At 40.2% G+C, this 23,066-nt stretch overlaps 2 protein-coding genes across 6 annotated transcripts in view; both read right to left on the reverse strand.

Annotated features, from left to right (window-relative positions):
* ncoa6 (nuclear receptor coactivator 6) overlaps nucleotides 1–6,992 on the reverse strand; it is a 16,658-nt gene extending 9,666 nt beyond the window's left edge. For all 3 annotated transcript variants that reach the window (XM_085443314.1, XM_085443315.1, XM_085443313.1), the window contains exons 1-7: nucleotides 6,889–6,992; nucleotides 3,385–3,722; nucleotides 2,778–2,933; nucleotides 2,510–2,632; nucleotides 2,134–2,256; nucleotides 1,231–2,037; nucleotides 983–1,114 (exon numbers count right to left, since the gene is read on the reverse strand). In XM_085443314.1, the coding sequence (XP_085299440.1) occupies nucleotides 983–1,114; nucleotides 1,231–2,037; nucleotides 2,134–2,256; nucleotides 2,510–2,632; nucleotides 2,778–2,933; nucleotides 3,385–3,682 (1,639 nt within the window). In that variant the 5' untranslated portion in view covers nucleotides 3,683–3,722; nucleotides 6,889–6,992. The remainder of the gene's footprint in view (nucleotides 1–982; nucleotides 1,115–1,230; nucleotides 2,038–2,133; nucleotides 2,257–2,509; nucleotides 2,633–2,777; nucleotides 2,934–3,384; nucleotides 3,723–6,888) is intronic.
* A 2,020-nt stretch (nucleotides 6,993–9,012) lies between these two features.
* ggt7 (gamma-glutamyltransferase 7) lies at nucleotides 9,013–21,176 on the reverse strand. 3 transcript variants are annotated; one of them, XM_085443796.1, is made up of 17 exons: nucleotides 20,525–20,856; nucleotides 20,072–20,210; nucleotides 19,621–19,914; nucleotides 19,278–19,504; nucleotides 18,944–19,095; nucleotides 18,737–18,854; nucleotides 18,559–18,626; nucleotides 17,985–18,058; nucleotides 17,689–17,882; nucleotides 15,183–15,270; nucleotides 14,636–14,763; nucleotides 14,440–14,528; nucleotides 14,188–14,340; nucleotides 13,952–14,066; nucleotides 13,719–13,856; nucleotides 13,514–13,613; nucleotides 9,013–10,674 (listed from the first exon to the last, which is right to left on the reverse strand). In XM_085443796.1, exons 3-17 carry the CDS (start codon nucleotides 19,835–19,837, stop codon nucleotides 10,502–10,504), a joined length of 2,034 nt encoding a protein of 677 aa, XP_085299922.1. In that variant the 5' UTR covers nucleotides 19,838–19,914; nucleotides 20,072–20,210; nucleotides 20,525–20,856; the 3' UTR covers nucleotides 9,013–10,501. The 3 variants fall into 3 exon arrangements, with proteins under 3 accessions (XP_085299922.1, XP_085299921.1, XP_085299920.1); XM_085443795.1 differs by having other exon boundaries at nucleotides 19,621–19,871; nucleotides 19,984–20,210; XM_085443794.1 differs by lacking the exon at nucleotides 20,525–20,856 and adding an exon at nucleotides 20,892–21,176 and having other exon boundaries at nucleotides 19,621–20,210.
* Nucleotides 21,177–23,066: the final 1,890 nt, after the last annotated feature.

Consider the following 23,066-nt stretch of genomic DNA (forward strand, 5'->3'; position numbering starts at 1 on the left):
GTCCAGAGATAAGTTACTATTAGTCTACTATAAGTCACCTACTATTATGTGAAAGGTGTAGTTAATTTGTTTGACATGAAGTTCACACAAAAACTACCATATCTTTCATCTGAATTGCTGGAGAAGTGAAACATGTCCAAAGGAAGAGTCGATTAAATTTTGGTGTGAATTCTCATCACTTTCTTTAAAGCCCCAGTTGCCGATTCGGTCTGCGACGAATGGGCAACCACTGATTACTAGGGAAAATGTGTTATCGCTTATGCCAACCACCTAGGTTGCTGAGTTGCTACGGGCTTGCTGATGGGTCTCTAGGCCTGCTTGACAAAATGGAGCACTGGCTTTTTGCAGAGTTAAGATCGTGCTCTTATTCAATGTGTCAGTCTTATGCATGTTGCACTGACACTGACAAATACATTCTCATCTTTATCAGAAACGGCACAGGTGGATCCATAGCATAAATAATTTAAAATACATTACTCTAATATTTTAATGAAAAACTTGATAAAAAAAAAAGCCAAATTGTGACTTGGTCTTAACAAGGGTAAACAGAATACATTACTCTTAACAAAAAGGAAAATAGATTAAGCTACTTACTGATGCCATTTTTTTAATGAACCCTTTTATTTTAGTACAAATGGCACTGTATGGCCTGCCGACCGCTATTAAGTTTGTCAAAATCAAAGTTAAGGCCTATAATGAATTTATTGCTATTTATTATACATTATTGCATTATTATACATTATTAACTATTTTAAGCTGTTTCTCAGTGATCTAATAATGCTAAACTACAAACTCTGCAACTATACGCTCTAACAATACAAATATATTTATTAAATGTAAAAAATTCTGATTGTCTTAACAGTTTAATGGCCAAAAGAAAATAAATAACTATATAAAAGACGCCCATGTATTAGAAAAGCAGATAACTGTGTTGCACCTAAGACATAAATCCCACATGTGTGCAGTGTTGTAGACATTTTACCTGTGTGAGCCATTGCTTGGCTGCTCTGTAGCTGCTGGCCGGGGCCTCCAACAGGGGTTCCTGGAGTGCTAGCACTCACCTGACCTTGAACAAAGTTTGGGGTTGGAAAGCCTATGGGTCGCTTTGGCATACCTGCATATATAAAACATTTTGATATTTTAGACATCTTAGAACCAAATACGTAATGTTTTTCTGATAACCAAAAACGTGTTTTTAGTGTGACAATAAATAATTATGAAGCATCTCACCTGGGTGAACTTGGGCCCCAGGCTGTCCATGCTGGGGCATTCCCATGAATGCCTGTTGCATGTTACCCTGTTGACTGAGGGCTGCCCTTCCTGGTGAACCTATACCCTGGGGGAAGCCCTGTGGAGTTGTAGGTCTCTGAGCCATCATAGGTGGTGTCCCTGGTGAACCCTGCTGAAAAGGAGATGAGGACGAACCAGGGGATTTGGCAGTGAGGTTACCCTGTGGTCCAGTAGTTGGTGGTAGGGGTGGAGGGGGTCTTGGTGGCCCTGCAACACCAGTGGCAGGCTGTTGACCTTTAGGCTGGGGAGCAGCAAACTGACCCATTCCAGCCTGTTGTTGTTGTTGCTGTAATTGTCCCTGTCCCATCGCACCGAATACCTGCCCAGCCTGCTGGCTGCCAACTGGGTAGGGGGGCGGAGGATGACTGGGGGTCTGAACTGTAGCAAGGGAAGGTGGGCGTTGAACCATCTGTGCTTGGGGTGGGGGCTTTCTCCAGGCAGGGCCTCCTTGGGCTGTGGGTGGTTGGAGGACACCAGGAGGCAACTGATTCCAGCCAGAGGGCGCAGCCATCTGGCCTGATTGGTTGAATGGAGGTCTAGGTCCAAGTTGGGAGAGCTGAGCCTGTTGCTGCTGGTGATGCTGATGTTGTAGCTGCTGCAGTGCAGCAGGATTGAGCGGTCTCCCAGCCTGTAGAGCCTGCATGTGATGTGCAGCTTGAGGAGGCATGGGGCCTGAGCCATGGGGACCAGCCTGTTGGTGCTGAAGCTGTTGCTGCTGTTGGACTGACATCATTGGATCCATCGCATCTGTGAGTCAGGAAGGTGCAATTTTTCCTGTTACAGTACAGTATAAAATGCAACATATCCTAAAATGCAACATGTAGAGAAATAAGAAACCTGAACCTGTTTGTGAAGGTGGTCTCTGAAGTCGAGGGTGGATCTGTCCACTACTACTTGGTAACATAGTCTGACCTACCATGCCAGGCCCTGGAGGAACCATTGATGGATTAGCCATTCGAACCCCTCCTAGAGGAAATATAAGCATATTTATTCATTATGAAATACAAAAATAAAAATAATACAAAAATGTGTAAATACTTCTTTGTAAACAAAACAAATTCACAATTACTAACAAGACCACATTAGGGATAACAAGAACCAAAAACAAAGTATCCAATACAAATTGTAATTTATTCAAAAAACTAGTAAAAGAAATATTAAACAAATTTTCAAGAACTTCCTATGGCTACTCTGTGTGTTAATTTGAGTAAAGTAATACCTGGACCAGGCTGACCAGGAAAACCAGCATCCATTCTTATCTGACCAGGTGCACCCATTGGTCCATTCACCCTGACTTCTTGTCCTCGATTTGGTCCCATAGCCACATTGATGGCACCTTCCCCTGAACATCAATGGACAGAAACAATAAGTAACTTAATCTGTACAGAAAGTCCTGTTTGCATGCTTTATATTGAAGTGCCATCGACAAAAATGGTCTCATGCATCCTGCTTTGACGTGCAGTGAACCGTGAGGACTGTGCCGTTACCTTCTATCTGGACAGAGAGAATCCCCAGGTCTCTGAGCTGCTGCTGGTTGTTCTGGGCCAACAGACGGAGACGCTCAGCAGCATCCCGAGGAATGTTGAAGGTAACCCGCACACTGTTCCACGGCTCCACATGCTGTGGTTGAAGCCGCTCAGGGCCTAGAGGAGCAATAATTAATGAGGTGGTCTTGCAATTACAGTGCACAGAAGGGAATTTTTTTTCTGGTTATTGGGGGGGAAAGACCAGGACACAAATGGTAACATGTCTGCATTTGCAATCCTTGTAAAACTTGTTTCTAAAACTTGTTTTACAAGACAGAATCAAAGTCAGTGTACCATAGATCGTTAAAGATTCATCACATTAGAATGCCATTTTATATTGTCAAGTGTCAACAGACCCCTAAGAGTCAACATTACAATCAGAAACATGGAAAGATCCAAGTGGATTCTGCTCAAGACTGATATAAATGCAGACATCAGTAGAAACAACTTTCAGTAGCACTTGAAAGTTTGCATTTGTTCATCTATTAATGAGCAGCTTTTTAAAATGCAAATTGTCAAACACAAATAACTTTTTCAAAATAAAAGCATTAAAGGAAATAGAACTAACCCATATCAAGCACGTTTGGTATCCCTCTGAGGATTGTCTCAAGTTTCTGAATGAAGTCTTCATCATCCATATTTCCTTGAAAGGCAACAAAGACTGTAAAATCTTCTCCCTCCCCACTTTTTCCTTCCCCGCCATCGTGGTTCTCAAGTTTCTCTTCTTCTGTTACTGTGCTTTCATGGCAACTGTCAGCATCCTCTCCTGCATCATCCCCAACACCAGAGTCCCTGTCGGATTCATTATCAGCCTCTAGGTACTCCGTCCTCTGGGATGTCTCAGGTGGGGTGCGGTGGTGTGCCATCCTCCCTTCTTAGTAGGAGTGGCGTATGAGCTGTTTTATGCTGCAATCACACATTAGACATAGATTAAGAGTATAATAGGGTAGGCCTGACACAAAGTTTATGTTAAGCCACATGATGCCTGATAGACAGTATACAGCCAATTATTTTATTTTACATTTTACCTATTTTAACTGATATGTGACCTCTGTTGAAACCCAAACCAAACTAACTACACTGGTTCAGAAAAAAGATTAAATACATAAATAATCCCAAATTCATTTTATAATCCAAAATGTCTCAGTTGAAAAAATAAAATAAACTGGACAGCATCAGTGTTTGTGACAAATAACTGAAAATGTGAGTTATAATTGAATTTTTTTAAATATGTATTATATATTAGTATAATATATATGCTTGATGGCTCAGCTGTAGGTGGTAGGCACCAATCTTAAAGGGAAACAAGGTAAGGACACAAAGTTCTATGAAAAAGAGTTGCGTGACCCCTCATTTGTTTATATTTTCTTTGGAAACACTACACAAAAAGGCCCTGGCCTGATGGTAGATTTAAACTCAGGCCCTTCTTGCTGTGAGGTAACAAATGCTAACCGCTGTCACATTGAGCAGTTTCTGAGTGGAGTTTACATGTTCTCCCCACATCTGTGTGAGTTCTTTCTGGGTACTCTGGCTTCCCCCTACAGTCCAAAGACATGCAGTTAGGTTTGGTTAACTAGTAATATGGTAATTCTAAATTGTCCATAGTGTGAATTTGAGTGTGAATGATTGTCTGTCTCTCTGTCTGTCCTGCGACAGACTGGCAACCTATCCAAGGCGTACTCAGTCTGTAGCCCTATCGCAGGTTGGGATAGGCTCCAGAACCCCCAACAACCCTGCTAAGTGGACGAAAATAGAAGGATGGAGCTACACTTGCTTTTATTTTTTTAAGTGGTCTCCAGCAATAGTTCTCCAGGCTTTCTGAAGGTCTTTCAAAGATTTTCACTGGTCTTTGGCTTTTTCATTCACTGTCCATGACCATTTCAGAAGAATGTGGTTTTATTTGTGAAGTCAATTAACACTGACCTATGAATCATTCAAACATAAAAAGGCACCTAACTAAAGGAATGACCCGTGTTGTGTCTACACATAACAAACAGCAAAGAACCTGTCTAAAATGTATCTTAAGGCACTTTGTTGCAAGCAGCCTGTTGCAAAAACATAATTTGTTCCCAGGAGACATCTTGTTTTGTTTGAGGTGAAACAAAAAAACTGTCCTTAAAAATCTGGGGTACAACAGAAGTGACAGGGCTAAACTGAACTACATATTGAAAAAAAACAGTACCATTCTTAAGGAAAGGGAAAAGAGGAAAAAAGGCAGTGGTATGCCAAATTACGCCTGAAATGGACCAAAAATTAGAGTGATGAACTTACAGATTGATGAACCGAAATTTGAAAGTTCTGCAGGGCTCTAGAGTGCAACCAATTTGGTCGCACATGCGACCTAATTTCTTAATGGTGTGACTAAAAAAAAATTGGGTTAGGCTAGGTTGCACCAGTGCGACCAACCATTCGAGTAAATAAAAAAAAGTCTCTGCGTGGTCAGCAACAGACACACATTATGCCCATATCGTGGTCTAAACCAATCAGAGATAGTCAAGGGTGCAGGACCTCTCTGATTGGCCGTGGTCCAGATATTCCTGTAGGCCTACGTGTGTGTGTGTACATTTGAAAGTGCAGGTGGATAGAAAGGGGTAAGTAGCCTAGGCCCGATAGAAGTGGATGTAGCTGTGGGTAATGAGAAAAGATGAAAAGAACGCTTGATAACTTCTTCGTTAAGTTAAGGCCCGATCCGTCCGAAATTCATAGCCAGTGTTCTGACACGGACCCATCATCCTCTCAGGTTATGTCTAATACTGGTCTGGAGACGGCATCAGATAATGAGCCACATACGATCAACTCCGGGCCAGAGCCTACTGAAAGTAAAAGGGGGAAAGTGTATACATTTCGAAGAGAGTGGCTTGACCAGTTTCCCTGATAAGATACAGTAAAGCTAACAACATGATGCACTGCAATGGAGGATAGTCCATAAGCTATCAAGCTGTTCTTTTGTGCTGATCCACCTAAAAAAAAAAAAGTTAGACGCACCAGTGCAACCTGGCAAAAGGCTAGTCTACAGCCCTGTTCTGTGTCAAATGGCAGATAATGTATGGGAGAAGTCAGGAGAGAAAAAAGTATCTACAACCATCTGTCAAACACGGTGGACCACTCTGTCTTGGTTTAGGGCTGCATTGAGGAAAAGCACCGTCAGATTTTGATCCACTATACAATAGCATGGTGGCATGGTTGTTAGCTCTGTTCCATAGACCTATTCCTAAAGGCTACTTAAGGAAATTACTTGCCTAAAAGAAAGCTTGCCTAAGAGTTCAGGCTGTGTTGAAGAATAAACGTGGTCATATCAGATGTTGACTTTCAAGCTTTTTAGAATTGTACAAACTCTGCTTTCACCTCATATACTGTATTTTTCCACATGTTTAACTAAATCTCTGCACCATTTCTCAAGCAAACTGAACAGAAATGAGTAGTGGCTCAAGACAATAGCACAGTACAGCAAAGACCTATAAATTCCCGTCAAGTATGTAAATGGCCATCATTGCAAATCATACGTTAACACACCTGTAATACAATGACGTCACTTTGACCGGTGATGGTGAAGTTATTATCGAAGACATGTCAAATAACAGAAGATTGTTCTGTAAGAGGTACAGTTATTTGAAGTATAGGTTAATTTCCATCACTGCCAATTAAAGTGTTACAACACATAAATTTACTGCCATGAACCGTAACTTGCTTTACATCAACGGCCCAGCCGTGGCACAGGCCTTAGCGCAAACATACCGTAAGCTAACGTAAAGCGATCAAAATCCGCAGGGCGACCACAGATTGCCCATATCCTATGCTGCTATGCATTTTCTTGGCCTCTTGAGCACATTTAATAGCCGAAAGTAACACGGCTTTCACCACACTGTGAAAGACGTCAAAATTAACGTCAAGGCTGTTCCCCCTGGCTTCTCCATAGGCTCCAGTTAGCGATCGTTAGCTACGTTAGCTGGTTAGCACAGAAGGTAATTCAGCATGAATGCATTGAAACGCAATGCATTAGCTTTCCAATTCCCTAAGTTTAGCTTACAACATATGATAAGTAAAATAGGCGTAAGAAAAGCAAAAGCCTTACCACATATATTCATCTGAAAATAAGTTGAAGCAGTCGGCATCTGCTTGCTAGATTAGCTAACAAAACATGAATCAAATACAGTGTAAATTTACAGCAAGTTACAACTTCCGGCGATGATTTTCAAAATAAAAACAGAGGAAGTAACAACGTTTTTTTGTAATAAAGGTAACTGAAGTAAATAAAAATAATTTACATCATTCTAAAATTGTAATAATAATAATAAATATTATTATTTTATAATTCGGTTTTGTAAAATACCAGCTGAATAATTTTAAATGGGCATTTTCTGTCAAATAGAGTAGTGGGGTTGTCACTACTTGTTACTACCACATTAGAAAGCACTATGGAATTCTGTCAGTATCACACATTTGCACTTGTATCTTGTAATTTTAATTGGTGCGACTATTTTTTGTTTTGTTTTGGTATTAAAAGATCCCATAATATTAGTAATTAAAAATAGACACTTATTAAAAAGCTCAAAGCAGTAGCTTTGCTTTGAAACAGTTTTTCACAAGCCGTGGTGGTAGAAAAGTTAAAATGTTTAACAAGAGGTCAGTTGGGGATGGTTGTCTCACTGGTCTTAGGGTTGGTTCTCACAGGTATGACAAATCTTTTTGTTTGTTGGTTGGCAGAATGGTTTGTGTTAAGTCATGCACAAATAGCCAGACCAATTTGTTGTCTGAAAAAAATAATCTCACAAATATTGTACCAGTCCAGGGGTGTACATTTGTCATAATTGACCTGGGTAAGTTACAGGGTTGCTAGATCTTTAGAACTTTAAAATACATCTCTTTCCTTACATGTATAACTGAGCATCCATCCAGACTTTCATTCTTCTTCTGACATGTTTACACTGACTTGTTTACTATTGCGTAGATTACCTGTGGTAAAAATCCTGCACAAAAAGATTTTAAAAAGATTCTGGCTGTTTTAATGATATCAGTGATACAAAACTTCAGAACACACTCATGAATGTGGAATCTGTTCTCATTTGTTTTTGTGGCTTTAATAAAGGTTACATTGTCAAAACACTGCAAATTCCTAATTTTAACTGCTCATATGTAGAATAAGTCACAATAATTATCACTGCTTCAAATTCACAGTTTAAATACACAGAACACTAGGTGGTGTTCAAACTTATTGATGGCTCTATCTGAAAGGCAGAAAACCCCCTCACAACATTACACATTCTTTTTTTAATCACAATTTTTATTGAAACCCAATTAATAACTATAGGTACAACCAAACCTGCTATGGGGTTGGTTGTCACAAAGTGTCAGTGCTGGTGATGGTTAATTACGTTTTGTTGCAATTAATTGCAAAAATGAGAAGGACACACATTTTGATTGAACAAAGGAATGGTTACTGAAGGAGTACTGAAAGAGCAGTTTGTGCAAGAGAAAAGCATGTGACAACCAACCCTGGTCTACCAGGGTCTACCTTATTCCTTCAGTTTTTGGTCAAATAGAGTACAGTACAGTACAAAAGCCTTGACCCACCCCTCATTTCTTTATACTTTGCTTGGAAAATGTTTGCTTTCATGCATCCATATAACTCTTTGCCACTGATTTTCAGTTCAGGTCTTGCATAATTTGACATCCCTCAGCATTTTCTCCCCATTTCCCTTCTCAATGATTCCTTGATGACACCCTTCCACTAAGATCATTTGCGATCAGGCTTCAGTAGATGTATTAACTGCAGGGATTTTTTTTCTTTTTCCACCCATCCATCCATTCACTTCCGCTCATCCTTTTCAGGGTCGCGGGGGGTGCTGGAGCCTATCCCAGCTGTCATAGAGCGAGAGGCGGGGTACACCCTGGACAGGTTGCCAGTCTGTCGCAGGGCTAACACACAGGGACAGACAACCATTCACACTCGCACGTTCACACCTAGTGGCAATTTGGATTATCCAATTAACCTATCCCCACAAGCTGCATGTCTTTGGACGGTGGGAGGAAGATGAGTGGTAACGTCCAGAGAAACACTTTGAAAAGTCTCCAAAAAGCCTGGAGAGCTACTGCTCAAGACCAATTTGTAAAAATTACAAGAAAATCTGCTGGAAATAGGTGGTGGCTCAAATGTTTTGCTCAGTGTATGAAGACTCAAAAAACAGATAAACAATCATTACTGTTTAGGATGTGTGCAAGCTTTTTATTTGTTGGGTCTGAACAGTGCCGATCTTTGTTAAAATCAGCAACAAATGCAAACATAAAAAAACAAACAAACAAAAAACCAGACAGGTGCAACATCAGACTGTGCAAATGTGTGCCTTAAGGCATGGCACTCTACAGTACAGGAAACAAGTATCAACAGTCATATTGCACTGGTGAGGGAGAAAACAAGGTGAAAACCCCAATTTGATTAGTCAGCACTGGCCGTTCTGGACGCAAAGATCAAACCCATTTTGTGTACAAGTGCAATGCTTTACAAAAGTTGCTGGCTTCTCAAATATTCTGGCTAATATAACAACAAAAGTAGGCAAAAAGTAAACAGAACATCCCTTCCTAAATATGTGCCGAGTGAATGTATTGCTCCAACAGTAAAAATAATGTGTACAGCACAACAAATGTTCATATAAAAATAGTCATTACATTCATTCCATCTCTAAAGAATTTGATCAATCCAAATTTACGAACAAGTGCACCCAGCTCTAGAAAAAAAAAAGCCTTCACAGGTTCAAAGTGAGAACAAAATGATGCAACAACTCAAATTTTTTAAATTATGTATTTAAATACGTTCACTCTACTGATATTTAAAACCCTTTAAACTGAATCAAATCCACTTGATGAAGGAAATCGATTGAGATAGGACGGTCTCATCACATTTGTGTACAACATATAATGCTAGTCTTAAAAATGGTCCAGAGAGCCACTGATTGTTTGCAACAGTTAAAGCTGCAGCAGCTGTACCAAACAACATCAAATCACAGTTACACACCATATAACGAACAGGAAAGTAAAAGCTTTAGCCTCTGTGTTTCAGTTCAGGACAGTCTTGTTCATGCGTGACAATACACGTCTTAATCACTTTCACCACTCCACTTGATCTCACGCGCAATCTGGTTTAATGGTGAAATGTAGTGCAAAGGATGAAAAGCAATCCGATGGCTCATATGCACTTTGCACCATGCATGTGTCGTTTAAATGGTGTGGCATCATTTCTTTCATTAATTTATATAAAACCGCTCACTCAGGTCTCAACTAGCTGCTACTCCCAATAATTTCTAACCTTTAAAAATTACTGTTTTCATCACCGACCTCGAGTGTGTTGGATAATAATTAATGAGCACACCTAACATTTCTTTACCCTGCTGTGCATAATGCAGGCTGCAGACTGATGCCACTAAGGGTAAAGGTACTGAACACACATTTTCAACACTATGTACACCGTGACTGGACGTTATGTGAGGATGTGGCAGAGTGACTGATATGCAAGATGGTGACCAGTTTAGTATTCTTGTGAGCAAAACAAATTAGTATCAGAGGATCCCTTTCAGAATCTTTTGCCTATCTACTTTTATCTGATCAGCAGCCTTCTTACTCCCTCTTTAGGCATCATACAGAGTAAGTCTTACTATCTTGGCATTATATGTTTGTAAAATTGGACGGATGCACTAAGGCATATTGGACATAGTAAGGGCAGAGGCATCTGCACTACGGGGGTCCTTCACTCCAATGATGAGGTCATTAGTTCTCCGTGTGCCCTCCACCAATGACAAAATATCTCTTTTCTGAACTTTGTGACCTTTAGCTTCCAGCCCCTCCACATCCTCTTCTAAAAACTTGGCTGCAAGAGAGAAAGAGAAAGTGTGAGACAGAAGACGGTACTAACATAATGTTGAGCTAATAAACACAGTAGCTGTGGGATCACAATTAGGTTAAACTCTAATTCTACAAGGACCTAGTATATCATGTTTGTAACCAAGCACGTGTTTTTTGGCTTTTGACTTATGAATGGATTCAAGGGCAAGATTAAGACAAGTGAGAAGTTAGCAGAGGCTCTGATTGAGCCAATGATCATCACTCTGCTGCTCATATACCAGTCAATAAGCTCTGGTAGGTGAGAGATGGACTATTGCCCCTGATCCATGGGCGACCGTGGCTCAGGGGGTTGGGAACCGTATCTGTAACCGGAAGGTCGCCGGTTCGATCCCTGGGCTCTCTGTCCTGGTCGTTGTGTCCTTGGGCAAGACACTTTACCCTACCACCTACTGGTGTTGGCCAGGAGGCTGGCACAATATGGCAGCCTCGCTTCTGTCAGTCTGCCCCAGGGCAGCTGTGGCTACAACCGTAGCTGCCTCCACCAGTGTGTGAATGAATAGTGGCATTGTAAAGCCCTTTGGGTGCCTTGAAAAGTGCTATATAAATCCAATCCATTATTAATTCAACCAAGATGATAATTCGTGATTCTACATTAGGATCCCTTTGAATTAATACCAATAGATTCAGGCTACCTAGATTAGCTGGTCACATTTTTCTTTTGTTCTTTAGTGAACTGATTGGAGCCAAATGCTGTAGATTGGTTAGATTTATCTAGAAGCTTTCAGTTAGTAGTTTGTCCCTCTTGCTATAAAAATGGAGCCAGAGGACAAGAATTAAAGTGTATAAACCAGATAATTTTTTTTGTAACACAGTATTCATCCTCACAATTTTCCCAGGCAATAATAGATATCAAACTGCCAAGCTTCATTCTTTTTTAAGAGCCCGTGCACCAAGTTGCTAGATTACGTGGACATGTTAACTGTGGGTTCATTATTAGCCAGATCAATGGCTGGCTTCAGTTAGCAGCCATCAGAAGGTGTGTACACTTTGGTCATAACAGTTACCAACAATACTCAGTTAAGCTGTGACATTTAAATGAGGCTTAATTCTTACTAAGTGGCCCAAAGTGTGGCAAGAAAATATCATCCCCATCATTACACCACCAGCAACAGCCTGAACTGTTGAGGAAAGTCAGGCTGGATCCATGTCTTCATGTTGCCAAAGTATGAATCTAAATGCTGCAGCGCAAATCAAGACCCATCAGAGCAGGCAATGCTTTTCTTCTGTAGTCCAATATCGGTTAGTCTATGTATAACTAATGAATTGGCTACTGATTCTATATTATTATTCATAAACAAAATTCTCATGGAATTTCCACATATGACCTTAAGATTTAGGGGGTGGGTGTGGCTCAGGTCGTCCACTGATTGGAAGGTTGGTGGTTTGATCATCGGCCAAGTTGCTCTCGATGGATCAGTCTGAGTATGAGGGTGTGTGCGAATGTAAGACATAGTGCTTTAAGGTATAGAATGGAAGCACTGTGTGAATGTGTGTGACTGAAAGAATTAGGCTTGTAGTAAAAACCACTTTGAGTGCTCAGTCAGAGAAGTGCTATACAAAGTACCACTCCAGTCCATTTATGCTACATCCTACTAAAACTACAGAAGACTGATCTTTTAATCAAGACACTTCGCTGTTCCATGGAAACACTAAACCTCAGCATCTGCTTCCCATTACAGCAGAAGTACCTGCTGCTTTTCCTGCTCCTCCTCTACTTTGCATAGTGTACACAGAAAACACAACCTAAAGACAATGTAAGCAGAGGTGTATGGCGTTATTTTTGTGCCACTATTCTGAGCGCACGTAAAAAAAAAGTTTGCAGGTGCAAGTGTTGTATTTTGAGGAGAAATTTATTTTGAGCAAAGAAAAGCTGAATTAGAGCGAACAAAATTCATTGCTGCGTGCAAAAAATGTATTTCAGTGTTTGCTATTATCCACACACACACACACACACACAGTAGCAGCCCCTCTCGCTCAGTTTTTGCATTTGCACTTGCTCGCAATGTTTTGCTTGCGCTCTCAACATTTCTGCCCGTGCGCGCTCAGCTCTTTCTGTACACCGCTATATTTGTGCCACAAAACCAGCCAATCACAGACTTGGATGCAAAAAAATCTGATTGGCTGTTCTGGTCTCCAATCAGCTCGAAATGACGAAATGCAATATCCCAAAATCCATTTCGTCCAAAACTCAAACGAGGCAGTGGCGGAGTTTGAAATATTACTCTTACTGGGTCACAAAATAAACTTTTAAGATATTTTCATGCGAGAATGGTGCTGTGTAAACTTCAAATACCTGCTCGATTTATCAAGGCATCACATATTTGCACAAGTGCTCTCAAAATATAAGTTTATTTTTTTGCATCCAAGTCTGTGATTGGCTGGTTTTGTGGCACAAATATAACGGAAAGAATTGAGCGCGCACAGGCAGAAATGTTGAGAGCGCGAGCAACACAATGTGAGCAAGCGCAAATGCAAAAACTGAGCGAGAGGGGCTGCTATTGTGTGTGTGTGGATAATAGCAAACACAGAAATACATTTTTTGCAAGCAGCAATGAATTTTGTTCACTCAAATTCAGCTTTTCTTCACTCAAAATAAATTTCTCCTCAAAATGCAACACTTGCACCTGCAAACTTTTTTTTACGTGCGCTCAGAAGAGTGGAACAAAAATAACGCCATAGAGGTGCAAGGGTACTACAGGACTCTCTGCATGGTGTATACTGCATGTCATAGCAGTAATGGTGAGCCAACACTGTTATGCTTGGATCAAACCTGATAAAAGAGGTTATCAGTAAGAAAAACTCACAGTCCACTAGGAGGGTGTTGGGCTGCAGCTGTGGGTGGAGTCTTCCATATGCTAAACTGTCACTCATGTTTTTACGTGAAGACAAAACATTCATCAGCACCTACGAAGGATCAGAATAACATCAAAGTAAACTTCTGTCAACGTGTATTTCCACATTTATAAGAATAACTATGAATGTTACAAATTCCTCCAGAAATCAAGCAACCTGTGTTATGCCGCTGAGAGCCTTCTCTCCATTGGATGATCCAACGGCCACATATGTGCCACATAACCCCACGGCTGGCCTCACTGCTGTGGGCATCAAGAAGGACATGGGTCTTTTCCCAGGGTGGAGGTTGTTATGCTACAGCCAACCAAAAGAAAACAAAATCCATAAGAAATGCTGCAAATGTGTTAAGAACAAATCCGTTAACACTGAAAGAAAAAAGTCGTAGTTACTGGGTTGGGTGATGAGCTCTGTGTTTTATTAGTCCATGAGAAGTCCAGAATCTGGCTATTCAAAAGGATTCCTGAAGGAGTCACAATCCCACTGCCAAAGGGCTTGTTTAGCGAGCTAAAACAAGCAGAAGTGAGGAAAAAAAGTCTTAACTTGTATTATTCATGAATTTTAATCAACGCTTAAACATCTTTGGGATTGTTTAAATCCCCTACAGTCCTTTTAAAGGGTTGCATACCTCATTACAGACACAATGAGGTCGTCTGGGCCCATGACCATGACTTGGGCCGCTGCTGCACCATCCTCCAAGGTAAAGGTTGTTGTGTAATGCTGGACAGGGAATGCCTGAGAGTCACTGATCATCTCGCGAAGTTGGGAAGCCTGGGATTTACTTGAAGGTTGCAAAAGAAAGGGCAGGGTTCAAATAAAATATCTTACTTAATTAGGCTGTATTTATAAAATATAAAAGGCAGTGGGAGCTGATATCTACCTCAGCATCTTATCAACAATCTCTGGAACGGTGGAGTCATACATGGGATCTCCCAGCTTACTAGCCAGGCCCAGAGATATTTTCACAGCCTGGAAGATTAACGCATAATTAACATATTTTTTTTAATCCTGTCAATTAATTTACTTTACACACATTTAATAGGCTTTGTAAATTGTGCTAAACTGTTTTGCATTACCTCTGCAATCCAGTGGTAGGTAGTGGTCCTCGGCATCTGGCTGGTGATGTTGTACCCTTCAAGGATGTTGAGTGCAGTGATCAAAGCAACGCCTGCATGTGGGGCTGGGGCTGCCATCACGTGGTGTCCTTCAGAAACACCAACAGATCATTAGACAGAATAGATATACATCGGAAATGTGTTCGCCAAGGGCACCAACTCTCATTTCTGCCATGGACTTCTTCACTCTATACACCTGATCTGATCAAAAAACAGGCCAAAGTCTGGTCAGGGGCTGGATTTTATCTAGCTGCAAAACAGAGCCTGAAGCCCGGAGGCGGTGCAGTTCATTTACAGATCGGTTAAATAACAATATGCTGAAAGGCTGTTACGGATTTCGGTCTGATGATACCAAAAACATGTTGCCCAACCCAGCTTTAACCCTTTAACCTTGTCAACTTCAAATGTAACTGGCTGTTACTAAATAAATACTGGAAGGACAAGCTGTGTTCACAGAACTGCTTCAGATCAGTGCTGTGTTCTTGAAAATAGCTGAACTGGTATTTACCCTGATAGGTGATTTCTGCTGGCTTCTGTATGATTGAGCTGTAGTTTCGAATGTCATCCTCTGTGAGCACTCCGCCTCTCGCTTTCACCTATTAAAAAATGAAAGGATAAACTGAAATTTAGAGGCGAGTATTCTTTATCCTGTGTGTTACTGTTACTAACTGGACATTTTAAGAGTCAGGAACATTTCATTTACCTTACTCTTATGCTTATTTAGTAGGGCTGTGCGATATGAAGAAATATATTGGATGACGAAATGAAAACATCTATCTTTTGAAATTATACGCTATCGTTGTTTCATGTTGTCGCAAAATACACTGTTAATACCAGCATAGCCCGTGAAGATGAGGCAGAACCAGATAGCTCCAAACAGAGAGATCAGTCAAAACAAATCGAGGACATTATTCCTAAACAAGAGGCTACCTCTGTAGCATGGACATGGTTTGGTTATGAAAAGTCTGACACGGACCAGAAAACTATGCAAATTATGCCACAAACCGATCCCAACACGGACTCAAACACGACAAACCTCGTCAACCACCTATGCAAGAATCACATGAAAGAGAATGGAGAGAGTTTACAGATAAGAAACAAAAAAGAGGCATCAGGTGCTCAAAATAAACCCTAGACTCAAACGTTAGAACAGGCTTTCCTCTGCAGCACGCCATGTAATAAATACTCACAAAGAAAATGGTAGCTGTTACAACTTATGTCTAAAAATATATCACTTCATGCATCGGTCAAAACACTCGACTCCAGGTACATGACGCCCAGCTGAAAACACTTCACATAAGTCGATTTGCCAGAGATTCACAGAATTTACAGAAAAAGCACTATTTTTTTATATATATATATATATATATATATATATATATATATATATATATATATATATATATATATATATATATATATATATCGTTATTGGGATGAGAAATATCTTATATTTGGTAATATCGCACAGCCCTATTATTTAGAATCTCAGGATTAATTTAAGATTGTGTAATTTATGATTTTGTTTACAGAAAAAAGTAAAAAAAACAAACAAACATTTGAAGACTGAAAATATCAGGTCTGGTATAACCTGCTGTGATGCCTGCTACCCCACATGTTAAAAAAACAAACAAAAAACCCCCCCAACAACTTCTGCTTAATTAGAGAACTCATATTCAAATTTCATTGCAATGAATTATTTTATTAAGCTAGTGCTGCTTGGAATATCATTAAATCTACACCAGTCACTGTCACAATAATTGCGTGTAATGATTTTCTGTTGTGAGATCTGTAATTTTTAGCCCAGTCTCAGAGCAAAATGTGAAACAATCACAAAAAAGCAATTTCTGTCATCATCCATCTTTGTTGACCTGAATCATGACATCACTTATATTGTTCAGACAAAGTGGGGATGGATCACCTTGGCAACCAAGAAATCTGCGCTGTAAAAGAAGTAGCAACTGTTGCATCTTATTTTTGTTAAACCTAATCCACTAGTTTTTAATCCCCAGCTCTAAACAAGTTCTTTAAAATGTCTAATCCAGTTCATGTTGATTTTGTGTAGATTTACACACACCAAAAAGTACTCTTTTACACAATGTTCATTATTTTACTGAAATGTAATGCAGTATTTTACTCACACAGTTACTCACCGGAGAAAGTAATTTGTTACACTACTTGTTGCATTGCTTTCTAGTTATTATTAATGAGGACACACCTATTACTACCTACCAGATGCTTGCAAAGAGCAAATGCTGTGGTTTGCATTTTGCTCTTCTCAGAAAAAAACGTGCAGTAAAGATAAAAGTCGTCTCAACATCTCCACTCCTCAAAGAGTGGAGACCGCTCCATCATTTCCCTTCTGACAAACTGAAATCAGCTGATTGCAGCGCAAGTGTACAGGAAGAAAAAGGCATATATTTTTTGTAATTACTTACAGTTATTAGTGCAGCGATACCTGTAAGTAATTACTGGACTAACTGTACAAATAACTGTAATGTTATTACTGAACCTAGACCTTTACTGAAAACTGTTACACCCAACAGTGATGGACACGTTTCAGGACATATGAGGCAAGACTAATGAAAAATTATGTTCAGGGGCCTAAAAGTAATAGAAATTATTGCCCAGGAACAGGAAGAAGTAGATTAGAGGTCATGGCTATCTCATGAACTGCTATGAATATTGAATACTGCACTAAATATTTTTGTATTTATGTAAGCTTTTTCTTATATGTTTTAATTTTGTAGACATGAAAGTACTTCCAAAAAGAAGCAATACTTCTAGTTTATAAAATGTGTTTATTTTAATCTGAAGATAGGTAGTCGAGAGTCACAGTGAAGTTGAATTTCTCTGAAGCCTTATTTCCCCGAGTCGTACAGGGAACAAGAGGGCAAGTATAACAGTGACTTAGCATAGGAGAGGGAAAACGACTCGCCACTGAGACTATGCAGGATTCATGACCACTTACATAATCACATCTGTAGCTTGGTGAAAAAAATGTTTATCCTTACTGCAGATGCCATTTTCTGAGCCACATTTCCACTATAGAACTCTGATATCCCTTTAACAGCGACAGCATCGAGAACAGCTGCTAAATCGAGGCGTCTGGTGAACTGTCCGGTGAGGGGAACCTGGTCTTTGGGTAGGAATAAATCCCGAAATGCAGCCGACATGTTTTGGCTCTTAACATTTGCCAAAGCTTCAGCTGTGGAGAGAACAAAAGGGAGGCAGATGAGATTAAAAAAAAAAAAACACCCCCACTGATTTCACACCAAGCAATTTGTTCTATATATTACCCTATACTTACCAAAGTCATGAGTAACGTTAAATCCATTTCTGGCCACATCTGCTGCCATGGCAACGACATCTTTCCAGGGGATCCTGTTGAAATCAAAGGTCATACAAGTCTGCCTTCTTTTACAAATATGATATGTTTCATACAGACACTCCTCATTTTCAAAGAGTATATTTTGCCAAATTGAGAAGCCACATTTTCTCCCTAAACGGATCAAACAGGTTAGCTCTTAACAGCCGAGGCCTCTGGATCAGGATAATTACACAGCATTAGAGTAACTGCGGCTTAACAATCTGACAAAAATAAGCTACTGGCTTTTCTTTAAACACAGCTGGTGTACATTCACAATGAGTCACTGCTTAAGTTCTGAACAATGAGAGAAGCACAGTCATTGTCAACAGCTCAAAATATCAGTTTTTGCTATTCTTGCCTTAAAAGAACAATGAAAGAAAATGATTTGTTTCATTGAGGAGTGTCACAAACAAAGTGAATTAAACAATAACCAAGAAGAAAGGAATGCAGATAATCCAGAAAGCCGCAACTATTTATGGCATAAGAAGAAAGGACTGCATGATATGCTGTTTACCTGCCATAGAGCTGGTGTGCCTGATGCAGCCCACTGAGCATGCCAGGAACCCCTACCAGCAAGCCATTCTGAAATGCCAATGCAAAGTAAACAGTGCATAAATAATCAAAAGAGTGACAAGGCTCTCTGAGCAACCCCATATAGGTATAATAAAGAGTCCTCCAGAGTAATTCCTTACATTATCTTGAAGGTCTGTCAGCAGCATCTTCTCGTCGATTGCCGATGGTGCTGTCTCTCTGAAGTCAATGACCCTTGTCTCATTCTTACGGATGTCGTGCACCAACATAACGCCTCCACTGATCATCAAAAGAGCAAAAAGTGGTCTTCAAATTCATACTTAATGGTGGTTCTGCTTAGCAGAGATTGATCTGTTCCTATAACTCACCCTCCAATACCAGACGTGTGAGGGTGCACAATTCCCAAACAGAGAGCAGCGGTGATGGCGGCGTCAACGCTGGAGCCCTGCTTTTCAAGAACGTCAAAGCCCAGAGATGTACACTGAGCCACATCTGTCACCACTGCTCCTTGGTTAAAGACCTTGCAGTAGACAAAGCAGAAAGGGAGAGAGGCAGTTAAAAAACATTCAGAATGACAGAGGCTTGCATGTAAGGAGGCTAAGAAGCATGTGGAGTCACCCATAATCCTATAATAACCCATACTTATTTGAGTGAAGCAACAGCATTGCAACACGACTACAGAAAAATGACATGCAACCCTACCTGTGGATCTCCAAAGTAGATCTGCATGATGAGAGCCACAGTGACTCCTGTAGCAAAGGTGAGACAGGCCGTGATGATGACTGTCAAGCCATCTCGCTGGCAGGCACATTCTTCTGTAAAAGGGTCTCTGTTGGTCTCCTGCAGCGACACAGCATCATGGCTAGCTAGGTCTGAAGCCGAGGAGGGGAGGCGCTGGAGGCGAGCCGACTTCAGAAACAGATCTGGGTCTGAGACACAGCACCACCATACCAAATGCTATTAGTCAGCAAATCACAAAAAAAGCTCCCTTGTAACCATGACTGTGTGTGAGATAAACGATTTTCTTTGATAACTTCTGTCTGACCTGTATCTTGCTCACTCAGGACGTTGTCATCATCCTTGCGGGATTTCAGGGTATTTTCCCCAGACACGTCATCTTCTGGCAACCTGGGGAAGCTGGTGATGCTCATGTAGTCCACTGGAGAGTAAGCGCTCCCCAAGGTTGTCTCTGGATTGGCATCTTTATCCACCACGCTTCCACTCGGGTATCCGGCCACAATTTCTGGAGCAGCGTTGTGCATGACTTCTACGTACTGTATCTTTATCTTTGAGGACCTAATGCAGGATATCCATATTCACTGTCCCACTTGTTCCTTGTCTGGGATAGTAAGCCACACACATGCTACTATTATCCACACTAAAACACAAATAAATCACTAAAATATACCTTTATGGACCGCTAGTGTTGCTGTGGCGCTGGAGAATGACCTCATCTGCTTTATCTTTAATGTCCCAATAAATCACAGTTTTCTTACCGTGATCTGTAAATCTCTAGTGTGACATTGGCACCCTTACAAAAAGATCACAGCAGCCTCATTTGTCCTCCTTAGGGGAATGTTATTAATAGGCCAAGACGCGGATGTGTAGCTCCAGTGATGGTGCATTTTCTACAACCTGCAAAGACGAGAAACCACGCAGAATAACTAGTTTTTGAGGATGAATTTCCTTAAAGACGCACATGTTCATAACCATGCTTATTATGTATCTAAACCCTCGCGAAATATGGCTTAATCTAAATATTTTCATGCTTGCCTATAACACACACAGACACATAAACTATTACTATTGCAGAATAACAGCGTTATTGCCGGTTAAACACGGACCTTCCTCCCTCCGCGGCGCCTCCACCACCGCGATGCCACAAGCTAGCACATCTCCTTTTTTAAATTCAGCTACAAAGCGCTCGGAGCTCGGCTAACGTCACTTACCGTCGTTGTAAGGTACCTCCAGTCAAATAATACCAGTGATACTAAAATAAAAAGTCGTTCCCGACTGGGTTGTTTTGGATTTTTAAAAGCAGCAGGTGAGCTGAGGTGAACGCAGCTCCGTCGCCAAAGCTGAATCACCACCGCGCAGCTCTGGGAAGCTAGCTTCGTGTTACAGCCCACACCAAAGCCCCACAGCTCAGGATAACCGGCTGGACTTGTTCGGGATAAGGGTGTTTTAAATATACATGTGAGTGCGAACTAATAACCGAGGGAAGCTAATAATTTAAATAAATTATACTGTAAATAAACATTATTAAACAATTATTAAATTATTCGTCGACAGTCCCCCTACCAATATTAAACTTACTTAGATAGCGTTGGGGCCTCGAACAGCTGAAGACCATTAATCCAGTTCTGTTTTCACAAGGGTCGACCATAGCACACCGTCCACCTCCACCCTGTGTGTTTGTGAGCTGGACAAACAGGTCACAGCAGGTGCACAAAAACCTGTTCTACTCACAAAACTTCGGTCCCTCCCATGAAGCCTTATTCTATTCTTGTTCCTCCGTCTGTGAAATAGGAGGCAAGAGACATGAAATTACTTCAGTGATAGAGTTGCAATAGTGGCCTGCTTATGCCATCTCTTAAGGGGAAATTCCTCTGTTTATTTCTTTCAAAGCAAAGCGTCTGGGGCTAGATTGACTGTGATTGGGGGGGGGGGATCTTATGCTTCATATTAAAAACAACAACAATAAGCCTGATTAAAAGAAAAGTAGTCCAATTAAGGGCTAAAATAATCCATATTTAATACATATCGTTAGCTTCATAGCATAAGTGCCTAAGTCACTGACTTAGTCAAATGACTTAGGCAATTATGCTATGAAGCTAACGATATGTTAAAACAAGGACACTAAGGATATGAATCAGTGTTGAAATTGTGTAAAAAAAAACATTTATAACGCAGTTTATGGATGAGGTATGTGTTATATGTTTATACTTTTGCACTGTGCATTACAAAATTGATATTTACATATAATGATTTATTTTAAAAAGCAATACTTTTGCATAAGTGTAGTTAAATAGTTATAGATCAATGTGTAAAGATCTATGTATCAACATAGCATGAATCAGTGTGTTAAATGGGCATATTTAAAAGTGGTACTGTTATTAACTGAAACCAGTATAGAAGATGAGCTAGACAGGGGTATGAATTAAAAAGGATTTGCTTCCTCCTGCTTCTTTTGAACTGGAAATGGTCAACATTTTCTTTTTCATGTGAATATGATGCTTTCAGTTATTATTTTATATGTATGAGCATTTGTTACTTATATGTTTGAAATAGAGTTTTGGTTGACTGATTGAAGAACCAAAGTTTTACTGTGGTAGATCAGTAGGAATATACCAAATCCAATAGTGGTAGAGGCAAAGGGGTAAAGAACTTACCTTGAAAAATCTGACAGATTTCAGAAACAAGGTGCAGAGGAAAACAAACAAAACCAAATAAATTATATTCACCAAGCATGTAAGCTGCACGCCAGGAGATTATGGAGGTCAGGTCGCTACTTCAGTTTATTCCTCTTAGTCTGTGGTGTAAGTCTGTGTGTTTTTGCGTCATTTCCTGATGATAAATGAATCCCATGACCACAAATGAAATGGGATTTTGTGTAGCTGCTACTCTGGGACTACCATTGCTTATAAAGTGTTGCCTTGAAACCTGATATTTAAAAAAAAAAGAAAAAAACAGTGTCAAATGCAAAGCACTCATTATACCATCACGCCCCTAGCTTCAGGCTTCACAACAGAGAATCCATATGCATGTACAATCAGTGCACATTCTCTGTGCCCAGCAAACACATACATTTAAAGTCATCCTGACCTAATTTTCCACTAACTGAAGTCCCCTTTCTCGAGTTACATTTTATCTGTGTTCACTTGTCTCATTCAGCCTTGTAGTTTCTAGTCTGAAGATCTGGTTCATGCAGCTTCCTGCTGAGATATGTATCTGAACTGTGAAGTGTTGACGTATTGTATATATGATCTAATCTCATACAGTACATCTTCTAACGTTCAGATTAAGATGCTTGGGGCATGCTTTGCAAATTCAAGAATCACTGTATATTCTCTGTGAATGGAGGAATGATATATTAAAAATCACCACATAGTTTAATTTCTGTTCTCTATATCGAAGCATAATGTCGTGTTTTATTTGCATTATGTGAACCCTGAGCTTTGCATTTTTTTGTTTCCCTATACTTCAAAAACCATTAGTTTGACTTTTTTAACTGTCAGTCCCCAGTGTCTAATGAATACATCCTCTGTAGTGATTAATCTTACTTTCTTGCACTCAAAGACATTTTTAAAGTTCCTGAAAACTTCTTGCACCAACTAAAGGGCTGGACTGTGGAGAAGTAGTAACTAACTTGATAAGAGTCTTGTTAGCACGATTTAAACAGGAAAAAGTAAACAAAGAAGTGTTTGCAAATGTTATCATGGTGACCTTTATGTCTCTACATTCTAACTTGGATCCTCTTTTGTTGTTAAT

This window comes from Copadichromis virginalis, linkage group LG20, assembly GCF_057382275.1.
Source record: "Copadichromis virginalis isolate Kocher_CV1m ecotype Utaka linkage group LG20, C_Virginalis_male_GT1.1, whole genome shotgun sequence".
In the NCBI taxonomy this organism is placed as follows: domain Eukaryota; kingdom Metazoa; phylum Chordata; class Actinopteri; order Cichliformes; family Cichlidae; genus Copadichromis; species Copadichromis virginalis.

Excerpts from the sequence above, each read along its gene's own strand:
- ggt7 (XM_085443794.1), bottom strand. The coding sequence starts at position 19,837 with ATGCACAACGCTGCTCCAGAAATTGTGGCCGGATACCCGAGTGGAAGC. Across the intron at positions 18,059-18,558 it reads GCACACCAGCTCTATGGCAG|GATCCCCTGGAAAGATGTCG; the intron begins GTAAACAGCATA and ends TGATTTCAACAG. Across the intron at positions 14,529-14,635 it reads CCTACCACTGGATTGCAGAG|GCTGTGAAAATATCTCTGGG; the intron begins GTAATGCAAAAC and ends TTAATCTTCCAG.